This window comes from Acanthochromis polyacanthus, chromosome 18 (genome assembly GCF_021347895.1).
Source record: "Acanthochromis polyacanthus isolate Apoly-LR-REF ecotype Palm Island chromosome 18, KAUST_Apoly_ChrSc, whole genome shotgun sequence".
Lineage (NCBI taxonomy): Eukaryota > Metazoa > Chordata > Actinopteri > Pomacentridae > Acanthochromis > Acanthochromis polyacanthus.
The window spans coordinates 22,380,183-22,394,339 of record NC_067130.1 but is presented as its reverse complement, the minus strand read 5'-3'; the positions used below and the strand labels follow the sequence as shown (position 1 = coordinate 22,394,339).

General features: G+C 42.9%; 1 protein-coding gene across 1 annotated transcript; it reads right to left on the bottom strand.

The window, feature by feature from the left end:
• Positions 1-3,228: 3,228 nt before the first annotated feature.
• naif1 (nuclear apoptosis inducing factor 1) lies at positions 3,229-13,484 on the bottom strand. The gene is made up of 3 exons (XM_022222043.2): positions 12,919-13,484; positions 7,638-7,688; positions 3,229-4,432 (listed from the first exon to the last, which is right to left on the bottom strand). Exons 1-3 carry the CDS (start codon positions 13,361-13,363, stop codon positions 3,882-3,884), a joined length of 1,047 nt encoding a protein of 348 aa, XP_022077735.1. The 5' UTR covers positions 13,364-13,484; the 3' UTR covers positions 3,229-3,881.
• Positions 13,485-14,157: the final 673 nt, after the last annotated feature.

Genomic DNA, 14,157 nt, shown 5'->3' with positions numbered 1-14,157 from the left:
CATCACACCTTCGATTTCTCGCTTCAGGCTCATCACTCGATCTGACACTCGTTTTACCTCCAGGACATTCCTAACAAACTCCTTCTTCAAGATAACTCCTACTCCATTTCTCTTCCTATCTACACCATGATAGAACAACTTGAACCCTGCTCCTTCTACACCATGATAGAATAACTTGAACCCTGCTCCAAGACTTCTAGCTTTACTAGCTTTCCACCTGGTCTCCTGGACACACAGTACACACGTGGACAAAATTGTTGGTACCCCTCAGTTAAAGAAGGAAAAACCCACAATTCTCACTGAAATCACTTGAAACTCACAAAAGTAACAATAAATAAAAATTTATTGAAAATTAAATAATCAAAATCAGCCATCACTTTTGAATTGTTGATTAACATAATTATTAAAAAAAAACAAACTAATGAAATAGGGCTGGACAAAAATGATGGTACCCATAACTTAATATTTTGTTGCACAACCTTTTGAGGCAATCACTGCAATTAAACGATTTCTGTATTTGTCAATGAGCGTTCTGCAGCTGTCAACAGGTATTTTGGCCCACTCCTCATGAGCAAACAGCTCCAGTTGTCTCAGGTTTGATGGGTGTCTTCTCCAAATGGCATGTTTCAGCTCCTTCCACATATGTTCAATGGGATTCAGATCTGGCCTCATAGAAGGCCACTTTAGAATAGTCCAACGCTTTTCTCTCAGCCATTCTTGGGTGTTTTTGGCTGTGTGTTTTGGATCGTTGTCCTGTTGGAAGACCCATGACCTGCGACTGAGACCAAGTTTTCTGACACTAGGCAGCACATTTCTCTCCAGAATGCCTTGATAGTCTTCAGATTTCATCTTACCTTGCACACTTTCAAGACACCCTGTGCCAGATGCAGCAAAGCAGCCCCAAAACATTACTGAGCCTCCTCCATGTTTCACCGTAGGGACAGTGTTCTTTTCTTCGTATGCTTGGTTTTTGAGCCTATGAACATAGAGTTGATGTGCCTTACCAAAAAGCTCCAGTTTGGTCTCATCTGTCCAAAGGACATTCTCCCAGAAGCTTTGTGGCTTGTCAACATGCATTTTTGCAAATTCCAGTCTGGCTTTTTTATGAGTTTTTTTCAGCAGTGGTGTCCTCCTTGCTCGTCTCCCATGAAGTCCACTTTGGCTCAAACAACGACGAATGGTGCGATCTGACACTGATGTACCTTGGCCTTGGAGTTCACCTTTAATTTCTTTGGAGGTTGCTCTGGGCTCTTTGGATACAATTCCAACGATCCGTCTCTTCAATTTGTCATCAATTTTCCTCTTGCGGCCACGTCCAGGGAGGTTGGCTACTGTCCCGTGGGTCTTGAACTTCTGAATAATATGAGCCACTGTTGTCACAGGAACTTCAAGCTGTTTAGAGATGGTCTTATAGCCTTTACCTTTAAGATGTTTGTCTATAATTTTTTTCGAATGTCCTGGGACAATTCTCTCCTTCGCTTTCTGTTGTCCATGTTCAGTGTGGTACACACCTTTTCACCAAACAGCAGGGTGACTACTTGTCTCCCTTTAAATAGGCAGACTGACTGATTATGAGTTTGGAAACACCTGTGATGTCAATTAAATGACACACCTGAGTTAATCATGTCACTCTGGTCAAATAGTTTTCAATCTTTTATAGAGGTACCATCATTTTTGTCCAGGCCTGTTTCATTAGTTTGTTTTTTTAAATAATTATGTTAATCAACAATTCAAAAGTAATGGCTGTTTTTGATTATTTAATTTTCAATAAATTTTTATTTATTGTTACTTTTGTGAGTTTCAAGTGATTTCAGTGAGAATTGTGGGTTTTTCCTTCTTTAACTGAGGGGTACCAACAATTTTGTCCACGTGTGTATGTCCACCTTCCTCCTCTGCATCATGTCAACCAGCTCTCTACCTTTTCCTGTCATAGTTCCAACATTCAAAGTCCCTACTCTCAGTCCTAGACTCTTGGTGTTACTCTTCTCTCTTTTCCTACGAACACACCTTCCTCCCCTCCTTCTTTTACCAACAGTCATCCATTTTCCACCCTGGTCCCCCCTATGGACAGGAGAGCAACTAACCTGGACCATGCAGCAATGCAAGAAGGTTAACCTGGTCTGATCTATCATGTTTTCTTTTTCATTATGTGGATGGTCAGGTGTTTTTACCTGGAGAAGGGATGGACAGCAGGATGTACGACAGGAAGAAGGTGAGCCAGTGGAGGGAGTGTAAATATTGTTCTGCTGTTAAACCTTTGGTCCTGCATTTATGTTAATGTTACTTTAACCCATACCACCTACCTACACATTATTGCATTCCAAATACACTACAAAATGACAGTGGTGTTCCCTGATGGTCTGTTTCAACAGGATAATGCTTCCTGGCATAGTGTTGGCTTGGCCTCCAAATTCCCCAGATCTCACTCCAATTGAGCATGTGTGGGATGTGCTGGCCACAAAAACCTGATTCCCAGAAGCTGCAAGGCCCCACCTCACAATTTCCACGACTTAAAGGATCTGCTGCTAATGTCTTGGTGCCAGATACCAAAGGACACCTTTCGAGGTCTGCAGACTCCTGGCCTCAATGTGTCAGAGCTGTTTCGGCATGAGGGAGGACCTACACAATATTAGAGAGGTGGTTGTGGCTGGGGCTGCACGTTTGTCCAGATACTCCGGCTTCCTCCCACAGTCCAAAAACATGCTGAGCTTAATTGGTGATTCTAAATTGTCCGTAGGTGTGAATGTGAGTGTGATTGTTTGTCTCTATGTGCAGCCCTGTGATAGACTGGTGACCCTCCAGGATGTCCTCTGCCTTCACCCTAAGTCAGCTGGGATACACTCCAGCCCCCCACCCCCCTAATGAGGATTAAATGGTGTACAGATAATGGATGGATGGTTGTGATTGATCAGTGTAATAAGCTCATTTCAGCTGAACCAGTTGCTTTTCTTTCACCAGTTTTAATATCCTGTATACTTCCTTTTCTAATTCCAATTACCAGCTGGTCTTACATGTACGGTCTGATCAGATCATTATTTTTTCACCCTCAAGGGTCTGCTCACACTCTTGCATATAGGATCTCCATGTCATTTATCTGGTTTCAGACTGTCTTACTGTTCATTTTGTTATTTAGGAGAAAGCACAAGAGATTCTAAATTGTAATGAACATGTACTGACAATCTGTGCTGAGGGAAACTCATCAGGTGAAGTGAAAGAGATGTCTTCAAGTTCATGTTGGCAGAGGGTGTTTTAATATTGTTGTTTTTTACAGTGGAAAAATAAATGTTTTGTGACCTTGCTTTCAGTCTTACATACATTATTGTTTAACACCATGTGAGCTGGAGTGTGTAAAAATCCTACTTAAGGAAGTACTGTATTTAAATCATCCTATATAAATCACACTGCTGATCCACCTTTGATAAAACTTGTGTGCACATACTGACCTCTGCTGGTTGATCATTAGTGCTACAGCCTGTATGGAATCACAGGCTGCTCTTTCTTCCTTAAATCTTGTTCATTTCTGAGGACATGATGGTTACAGCACATGCTTGGTGATGAAACCAGCTGAATGTGACTCTGGTCTGAAAAAAACAGACTTCTTGTTCACTCTAAGTCAACTATAGATGACTTAAAGAGTTAAATGTTCAAGCCACATCAGGGTGATAAACTCTGGCATATTTGCATTGAAAACATCACAATATCAGATCCAATGTATTAAATAACATAATCTCACTGCCAGACAGTAAAAAATAATGTTGTCAAAATACTCCTTTCAATGCTTTTGCTTTTCCGAATCATCAAACATACATTTTCTCCTAAGGCATCTCTTGTGGCCCACACACACACGCACACACACATATACACACACACTCACACTGTGTCTATTGCATCTCCTCAGCTTGCTGTGGAGGAGGTGGTGGTGTTTTGGGCCTGCTCTGTTCCTCTGTTCCTGCACCCTCAGCTGGTGCTCCTCCTACTGAGCTGCTGGGGTTTGCCACCTCAGTCCCGCTCTGCAGGAATTTACGCAGGTCTTTCAGGGCTGGTCTGAGCATCTGCACTAATGCCAGCAGGGCAGCCTGGGTCCCCTCCAGGGCCTGGGCCTGCCTTTCCTGGGCAAACGCCTGAGCTTCCTGGGAGCGCCGCATCATCTGCAGCAGCTCATTCTGGCCCTCTAGGTGCTGGGCGATCTGCCGGATGTGGACATTGGTGACTCTCTGCTCCTGCAGTAGGCGGGCAGAGTTGAGGGCGATGCGGCTCTTCAGCTCCTGGGGTTTGGCCTGACTCTGAGGTGGAGGCGGAGAGGCAGAAGATGAAGCCAGCATCTCCACCGGAGTCTCAACAGCGGCTACTACGGTGGGAGTGGAGTCACTCACAGTGGTGGTGCAGTACTCCACCACGCCTCCATCCTCCAGGGTGTGGTACGTTGTTTCAGCTGAAAATACCACAGAAAAAGTTGTTTCGGGGATGAGTCACGGCAGCCAAAGCATCTGTAAGTTATGGTTGTGATCGACAAATCTAAAACAAATCAAAAGTTCAATTACCCTTGGTAAATAAAGACTATTTCTCTGACATAAATGCTGGCAGTAAACTGCCTGTATAATACATAATCATTTATAAAACTAATGAGATTAAAACAAAGCAATGGAAGGGAGAGTTGCTCGGTTCAGAGCTGCTACCCTGCATCTAGCGACTGAGGCTCACTGATAAAATAAATAAATTCAGCATGTACAGTATGCTTGGCTTGATTTTGGTGCAGTTTGTGCTCCATTGTCCCATACCCAGTGACCTGAAGAATCAGCTGAAGAACCCTGATTGGTTTTGGTTGTTTCAACATTTAGCAGAGGTTTGTAAGTTTTGGATGGTCATGAAACAGCATGTTAATCCTGACATTATACTAAGTCAGCACCTGTGTTGGGCACAGTGACTTCTCAATTGCATTGTGAACACATTACTAATTTTAAGTAAACACATTTTGAACTTCCCAGCTCTGACTTCCAGCGGCTCTGTGGAGCCTGCTCTGTACCCTCTGCCATGACTCTTCATACTGTCCTACTCGCATCAGCCATCTTGTTCCAATAATTCCCCATATCGTGTCCCACTGCAAAGAAGGGTACAGAGCAAGTTCAACTTGAAACTTGCCAAGACCCTCTGACTGACTGTTTGGGCCTTTGAAGATGACAGAGTGGCAGTCCAACTTCAGGCAATCTTCAGCTTTTACACATAATCTTGTTACCTGTGTGATAACCAAACCTGCTGATAGGTTTGAAAGAGATGTTTATAAAAATCATCCAAATTCTAAAAGCCAGAACCTGTAAAAACTTACAACATTTTAAACTACTCATCTTTCAAATGCCGTTCAGTCAGGAATATTGAAGTTGAAAATTATAATATTGTATCAAAATCACTTCAATGTATGTGTCTCATTTATGAATCTGAAAAGGACAGACAGTTTCCATTGTGGGAACTGGGAACCCATTAATTCAGCTGCAACCCACACATGAGAAAAATTCAGCTGAAATGCAAGCTGTGGAGAGCAGAGAGGATACGAGGGTGGGAATGTAAAATATCTATAGTATATACAGTCACTATTTTTTCCTGGATTGTAGACCCTCCAGAAAAACGCGATTATGCGATCACATGAATTCCCGCATTAATCACCAAAATGCCGCTGATTATGTGGGGGTCAGTTATTTCCCAAAAGGCCGCATAATCCCCGCAAAACAGCGCATAATTCCCGCAAGAATCTCACATTTCCACGAAAAAAAAGAGAAATATGCGGGTCCCGCTTGATTTCACAATTTCCGCATAAAATGAGAAAACTATAACCAATATAAATGGAGTTGTGAGTTTTTATGTGACGCCCAGCCTGATGTCATCAGTTCGCGCATTCACACACACACTAGAAGCACGAGCTAAAAAAAACAAAAACAAAAAAAAAACAAGAAGTTTTACCAAACTTGGACCGCCCGGGGCTGAACAGTCCACTCCCCCTCCGCACTATGCGGTTTGGGACGGCCCTTAATATGGAGGACCCTCCGCGGGAACGCGCAAACAGAGGGGTAGTGTGTAGGGATAGTGTGTAGGAGGCGGTTTGGGATTCAGCCCCAGTGTCTGATTAGAGGACACATCACTCCGCGGCCAGACGGCAGGTGAATCGCGCATGCGCAAAGTCACTACAGATCCCATCCAGACTTACGGAGCGGCATATAAATGAAAATGATTCTTCACTGTCATACTAAAATAAACCACAGCATTTAGCCTCTAGTACAAAAACATATTTTGGGTGTTTTATACTCACTTTTTGGTCTTTTCCACAACGTTATTCCTCTCTCCTACAACGTTGATTACAATTACATGCAAACTGGGAAATATGCAAATTATGCGATTATGTCATTTAGCGACTTCGAGCGACTTTTAGGAGGACAGCCAACAGCTACTTTCCTTACTGAGGAGTTGGCAACACTGGCGCGTCTCTTGATGTTTTCATGGCAAGTGTGGAGGCCAACCTCCACTTTGGTGGAACCAGTCTGCTCCACGAGTCTAGTTCTTCCCCTTTTACAGAGTCTAGGATAGGCAGATGTGGAGGACTCTTCATCTTCTTTTAACATGACTGTGCAGGTTTTTCTTCTTCATCCTACCTCTCCTCGTGTGACATGTTTCAAGAGCCCTTCCCAGGAACAGAACCACTGACTTTCTGTGAGTGGGTCTCTCTGTTTTGTTTATCTTGTGCATGTGCACAAAGGTCACACTGTGCGTCAAAAGCCAGTAAGGCAGTGAACTTGCATGTAAACAACATATAAGGGAACCAAATACTGCGACACCACTCAATTTTGCTGACAAATTTACTCAGAGGTGACTTTATAGTACTGTAAACAACAAAATCGCCTGCACTCCAAAAAGCACAAACCAAAACTTTAACATGACAGTGAATTCATATATATATATATATATATATATATATATATATATATATATATATATATATATATATATAATGTGATTTTTGAAGAGAAAAGTAGTTTATTTTCAATGAGGATAACTTTAAATGAGTCTGAAATACAGTATGAATATTCTAGCTGGAAACGGCTGATTTTTAATGGAATATCTACATAGGGGTACAGAGGCCCATTTCCAGCAACCATCACTCCTGTTTTCTAATGCTACATTGTGTTAGCTAATGGTGTTAAAAGGCTAATTGATGTTTAGAAAACCCTTGTGCAATTATATCACTACATGAATAAAAGTGTGAGTTTTCATTTAAAACATGAAATTGTCAGGGTGACCCCAAACTTTTGAATGGTTAGTGTACATGTATCTTCCATGAGTAGCCAACTGTACTGAAACATTACTTTTATTACATTTTTTGCCAACCTGCCTCAATCTGTGTGGTATTCTGTATGTGGCCTTGAAAAGACCAGGGCTGTCCCGAGTCCAAACATCTTTACTTCCACAGAAAATCATACTCTTCTGTAACTGCTTAATAAAATGCACAGGGCTCAGATATCTGTGGTCACTGTTCATACTAATATGAAATCTTGTGTAAACGCTGGTCGCTCTGTCTCATTTGTACAATTTCATCTATGTATGAGGAAGAAAAAAAAGGATTTTGCAACAAAAATTAATAAATCAAAACTTACCATTCAGCGGTTTGGCATCATCACAGACTGTCCCTGGACCAGCTGGAAGAGCTACAAAATACAGACAAAATTTGATACTGAAACTACACTGCTCAAAAAAATTAAAGGAACACTTTTTAATCTAAGTATTGCATCAAATCAGTAAAACATGTGGGATCTGGTCAAGTAAGTAACTGAGGGGCTTTTTAGTCAGTTTCAGCTGCTTTGGTGTTCATGAAATTAACAACAGATGCACTAGAGGGGTAACAATGAGACAACGCCCAAAACAGGAATGAGTTTACAGGTGAAGGCCACTGCCATTTATTTCCTTCCTAATCTTTTCTGTCTGTTTTTCACTAGTTTTGCATTTGGCTAGGGTAAGTGTCACTTCTGGTAGCATGAGGCGATACCTGGACCCTACAGAGGTTCCACAGACAGTCCAACTCCTCCAGGATGGCACATCAATGCGTGCCATTGTTGTGCCATATCCATGGTTTGCTGTGTCTCCCAGCACATTCTCAAGTGCATGAAGGAGATTCCAGGAGACAGGCAGTTAGTCTGGGAGAGCTTGACAGGGCTGTCGAAGGTCCTCAACCCATCAGCAGCACAGCTATCTGCTCCTTTGTGCAAGGAGGAACAGGATGATCACTGCAATAGCTCTACAAAATGAGCTCCAGCAGACCACTGGTGTGAATGTCTCTGATCAAATGATCAGAAAGAGATTTAATGAGAGTGGTCTGAGGGCCCAGCGTCCTCTAGTGCCCGCTGTGCTCACTGACTGGCACCGTGGAGCTTGGCTGGCATTTGCCATAGAACACAGGAATTTGAAAGTCCACCACTGGTGCCCTGTGCTTTTCACAGATGAGAGCAGGTTCACCCTGAGCGCATGTGACAGGCATGAAAGGGTCTGGAGAAGTCGTGGAGAATGTTATGCTGCCTGTAACACTGTTCAGCATGACTGGTTTGGTGGTGGGTCAGTGATGGTGTGGGGAGGCATATCCATGGAGGGACGCACAGACCTCTACAGGCTGGACAATGGCACTCTGACTGCCTTTAGGTATCAGGATGAAATCCTTTGACCCATTGTCAGACCCTACATTGGTGCAGTGGTCCCGGATTCGACAATGCCCGGCCTTATGTGGTAAGAGAACTCATGCAGTTCCTGGAGGATGAAGGAACTGATACCATTAGCTGCGCCCCATGCTCACCTGACCTGAATCCAATAGAACACCTTTGGAACATTATGTTTTGCTCCATCTGACACCATCAGGTTGCTCCTCAGACTGTCCAGGAGCTCAGCGATGCCCTGGTCCAGTTCTGGGAGGAGATACCCCAGGACACCATCCGTCGTCTCATTCAGAGCTTGTCCCGACATCGTCAGTCATGCATACAAGCACATGGAGGTCATACAAACTACTGAATACCATTTTGAGTTGCTGCCAAGGAATTTCAGAAAGATGGACTAGCCTGCCACATCAGTTTTTCACTTTGATTTTGGGATGTCTTGAATTTAGCCCTCCTGGGGGTTTGATAATTTTCATTCCCATCAAACAATGTGGCACTTTTCATTCCTAACACATTATCCAGTCCATATCAATGCTAATATCCAGTTTGTTTTTTCCCCGTATTGAAATATGATGTATTTTCAAAGTGTTCCTTTAATTTTTTTTGAGCAGTGTACAATGAAAACTATCTGCAAGTAAAGAAAAACAAGGAAGAAAATTTAAAACACTTAGTCATAATGCAAAAAATCCAAAATCTCCTAAATCTTTTTTTTTTCAGAAAGGATGGCACTTGTGATTCATTGCATGTACAGCAGTGGGATGGAAAGTTTTCATGTGAGAGCCTCTCAGTGTGTTTTCTGGAAAGTAGCTAACACTGAGAGAGTGATGTAATCTATTTTATGTCAGTTCTTCCCTATACAGGCGTGACTACAGATATAGCCAAAATTAGAATAGGACCAAAATGAGTTTTTTGAAATGTTATCTTTGTCAGGGCCTCCTCCTCATCCTCGCTCCTACCTGGCATCCTATAACCCTTTCCCCACTTTCATCCCTCCTCCTCCTTCTCCAGTCCAGATCAGTCCCAGGTGGTGCACGACCTCGCGGCTGCCTCCACTCTGCAATCATCCTTGCTTCGGTCCTCGGGCAGCTGCTCCGCATTCCAGTGATTACACACCTCTGCAATAAAGCTCTGGGGCCTCATTTATAAAGCTTGCGTACGCACAAAACAGGGCTAGAAAGTGGCGTACACCACTTTCTTCGCAAAGGTTGTGATTTATAAAAACAAACTTGGCGTGAGAATGTGCGCACCGGTTCGCCAACCTTGATTCTTGATGCTTGCTTACGCACCAAACAGGCCGTAAATCACAAACTTTGCGTAGAAAGTGGCGTACGCTGTGTTCGTTGTGATTTCTAAAACAAACTTGGCGTGAGAATGTGCGCACCGGTGCGCCAACTTTAAGCCTTGCTTAAGCACATTTTGGAGACAGAGGGAACGGCAGTGCCGGAGGGTGAAGTGGCGAATTGAAACCAGACTGATCTCAAACCTTTATTGTTATCACATATTAGACTTGTAGAGCCAGATAATCATAAACCCTCATTGTTGTAGAAGTTCATATAGTGCGTCATTCGGCCGACGACTGTATTTGCAGAACTATGTTCATATATCAGCAGGGGCGGATTGAACGTCATTGCATTCGGTCGTTTGACCGAAGGGCCGGTCCACATCTGGGGCCTGTGCGTGATCTTTATTAAATAATTTTGTTTATTGATCACCCGGCGCCCGTATGGCTCATCGGAGAAAGCAGAAGACCCATTTGCAGGGGTGGTCTCCGACGCAGTGGCCCGGGTTCGATTCCTGCCCGCGGCACTTTTATGCATGTCTTCCCCAGACTCTTCTCCCCATTTCCTGTCACTCTTCACTGCAACTATCACAGTAAAAAGGCAAAAAAAAGTAAAGAATTTTGTTTATTTATTCATATGTGGCCGAATGGGATGAGCGTCCAAACATTAATCAGCCCTGTACAGGCACGCAGGCACACATGCTTCACACCACAACCCCCAAGTGAAAATGAATGTGTCTATGTGAACCGAAAAAATGTACATTCAATCAGTGTACAAATTATTTGTACATCGGACATGATCATAGCAAATTTAGTGGCAGGGTGGCCTGGGTCAACACATGATTCATTCATCCTGACGCACAGCAGTGAAAAGACTGCCGGCCGGCGCTGCGTGAAATGCCGTGGATCAGCAGCTTATTTATATACAGATACATTCATGAGTTACTTTGCATTGACCATTCATGGTAAAATGTGGGTGTGTTGTGGGCGGAATGTGAGGTGGATCCACCTGTGCAATCTTCCAGCTGGTGTCTGATTTATCAAGAAATTGCATGCAGCTGTGCTTACGCAAAGTTTTATAAATCAGGGGTGAAGGGCATACGCCCTTTTCGTATTATAGGCGTACGCAAACTTTAGTATGAATCCTACGCAATGTTTTATAAATGAGGCCCCTGGTTTGTCCTCCCAGACTCCGCCAGATTGTCGAACTTGACCTCCTAGTCAGTTCTGTCTAGCCGCATTAGTATAACTCCGGAAGTGTATATTTCTGTGACTAACGTTTTTCTCTGCTCTCCTCTCCCAGAGGATTCCGCTGCCCGAACCACTCCTGCTTTTTTTTTTTTTTGTTATTGTATTAGCACTGTTATTTATTAATGTTATAGGGACTGCAGATGGAAACTAGCTAATAAGCTATAATCTGGTGCAGCACATCTCTGACTCATGTGAGCTTAATGTTTCTGTACATTGTCCCTTAAATAAAGACCAAACTAAACTAAACTAAACCTGTCGCCTTGCTTCTGCTTTGGATCCCTGTCGGCTCTGCACCCCTCCTGGCTCCCCCTTCTTGGCTCCCTCCAGTTCAGTCGGTTCTCCTGCCCCTCTGCCTCGGACCCTGCTGGCATCGAATCCCGTCCAGTTTCCTCTTCTGTGTCCCCCCCCCGGCCCTTCCTGGACTCCTCACCTGGTCCTCTGGGTCCCCCCAAAGAATACATCTCCCAGTCTGTGAAATAAAGTGAATCTGTTGTGCCAGTTCAGCTGTGGTTCTCTGCTCGAGTTCATTCCGGATCCGTGACAATCCTACTATTTAAACATTCCTTTGCCAACAGCAGCAGGAGCACACATCAGCAACTACTAGTCACACTTCGGCCGGTTACAGCTCAAAGCTTTGATAGCTTTAGCTAAAATTAATTTACCTTTTTTTTCCTCTTTCTGTCTGTCTTCTGTATTTAAAACTAGTGATACTTCGTAATTGAGTTTTAACATCATATAAATAACAAAGCAGGATAATGTAATTACTGTGAACAAAACCCTACCCTTTAACTCGCATAGCTGTGTTGCAGTAGCAGCAATGAAATCCATCTGATTCTGTATTAGAACTGCAACAATTAATTGTTTAGTTTTGAGATCAAATACTGTTTAAATGTACTAAGTCTAAATTATTTAACTGCTGACAAATCACAGTGTTATTTCAGATATTGATGAGGTCAACAGTTTGATATCTACAATTCAGTTTGGACAGGTCAGAATAACATCTGCAGATACTTTAAATGTCTTTGTGACTAGTCTTGTTGTGATGACGCTGTTCATATGAGGCTCCCTATTGGATATACATTGTGGTGGATAAGATTGTTGGAAAATGCCATTAAATACAAACGGCTCATAAATTTGTGAAGAGCCTCAGATTGCTCTGATGCGGCAGTGAAATGGTTGCAGTGTCACACAATGTTTGAAAGGCAAGCAACCTGCACCTTCTATTTGTCAAAGCTTCTGATTAGTACAATTACCTGCAACATCACTTTATCCAGTCAAAACTTTAATTGTAGATATCTGCAATTACAGATTTCATGTTGAAACAGCCCATTAAGAACAGAGCTAAAGCAAGTGTATTGTAGGCATTTTAAAATTAAAATCAGAGCAGTATTTTAAAAATAATGAAGTGTTATAGGCTAAAACTGGAAGTACACACTGTGGACATGTGACATTAACATTAACTTATTATAAGGTTGTATGATAGAGGACCTTAAAAATCTCATCAGTCCTCCTTTAACACGTCTGGCTTCACTGTAATCTGTGTTTCCCTGCTGGACTGTCCACTTCACAATAGACAGAGCCTCTCTTCACATGGAACTCTGAAGATGAGTCCATAAAGGTTGCAATATGAACTTTGCTGTTGCAGTTATTCCCCATGAATGAGTCTCTCCTGCAGTTGGTTCACACTGAAAACTTTTTTCAACTTACCCTCTGTGAGTGTGACGGTGGCGGCAGTGTTGACCGTGACAGGTAAAGTTATCTCAGCATCCGAGTCTCCAGCCGGTAAGCTGATGATGGTGGCCTCCCCCAGGAGGTTACAGATCCTCTGCTGCATGGCAGTGAGGATGACGGGAACTGGAGTGCAGTCGGCGGACGTCGCCTCTATCGCTGCCCGCGCCTGGGCCACTTTCCGCCGGACCTCGGTCTTCATGTCCGACCACTTCTTTTTCACCTCGGGTAACTCTCGGGGACAGGTGGTGACAGCGTTCACCTTTTTCAGTATGTCCACCCACGCGTTATTCTTGGCCATGTGGGTGACTCCAGCATTGAAGTGGTTAACCAGTGTGTGCTTTTGTTTCTCTATTTCTTCTACTATAATTTCCACCTCTCTTTCCGAGAAATTCATTTTTCTCTTTTTGGCGACCGATGCCATAATTCCAGAAAAGCCTCTTTAGGAGAGGTAATTGTGCGTATTGTACGCAAAAATAGTAGGATTTACTCAATTGATGTGCGCAACGTAATGGCTTCCAGAATCGGCTTCTTCTTCCTACTAACACAACGCTTACGTTGACTAGGATGAAGCCCCGCCCACCCGAGCCTCATTGGTTGAGCGTCCCGCGGTCATGCAGTATTCTGTGATACTATTGGAGGAGCAAATGCCAATCGCTCAGCGAGCCAAGCAAACTATGTGCTTCAGAAAGCTTAAAAATCTTACCGTTAATTCACTTTATACTTCAGTAAAAGTAAGTTTCTCTGTTTTCATTTCAAAAACAGTAAAATGCAAGTTTTTACAGTACACAATTATTCCAAGCAGTAGTAACCTACAAAAGCAGTAAAACCAAACAAAATAAATAAATACAAAAATAGAAATACTCGTGTCTGTAAAACTACACATTAGAGAGTAAAAAAACAGACACACAATCTACCCATGCGGTAAAAATGAGAAAAACACACTCAAAGCTGCATCTGACAAAACTATTATGCGTGGGTTGTTTTTGGTGGTTGTTGTTTTTTGTTTTTTTTTTTAAAATATGAACTGAAAAAAGTAAACTAACACGGTTTCAAATCAACTTTGCATAGAGCGCTGTGGAAAAGTGAAGAGATTTAAGATATTCTGATTCTTATCCATCACATAAAACCATCAGGGCTCTGATCATCCTAAATTCATTCTGCTGCAGGACAACGGGCCTGAACATACAGCCACCATATAAAGAACATATGGATATG

Bases quoted from the DNA above. Each gene is read 5' to 3' on its own strand.
- naif1 (XM_022222043.2), bottom strand. From the start codon at position 13,363: ATGGCATCGGTCGCCAAAAAGAGAAAAATGAATTTCTCGGAAAGAGAG. The intron at 7,689-12,918 runs GTAAGTTGAAAA...TGTATTTTGTAG, and splicing joins CACCGTCACACTCACAGAGG to CTCTTCCAGCTGGTCCAGGG. The intron at 4,433-7,637 runs GTAAGTTTTGAT...TGGTATTTTCAG, and splicing joins TGATGCCAAACCGCTGAATG to CTGAAACAACGTACCACACC.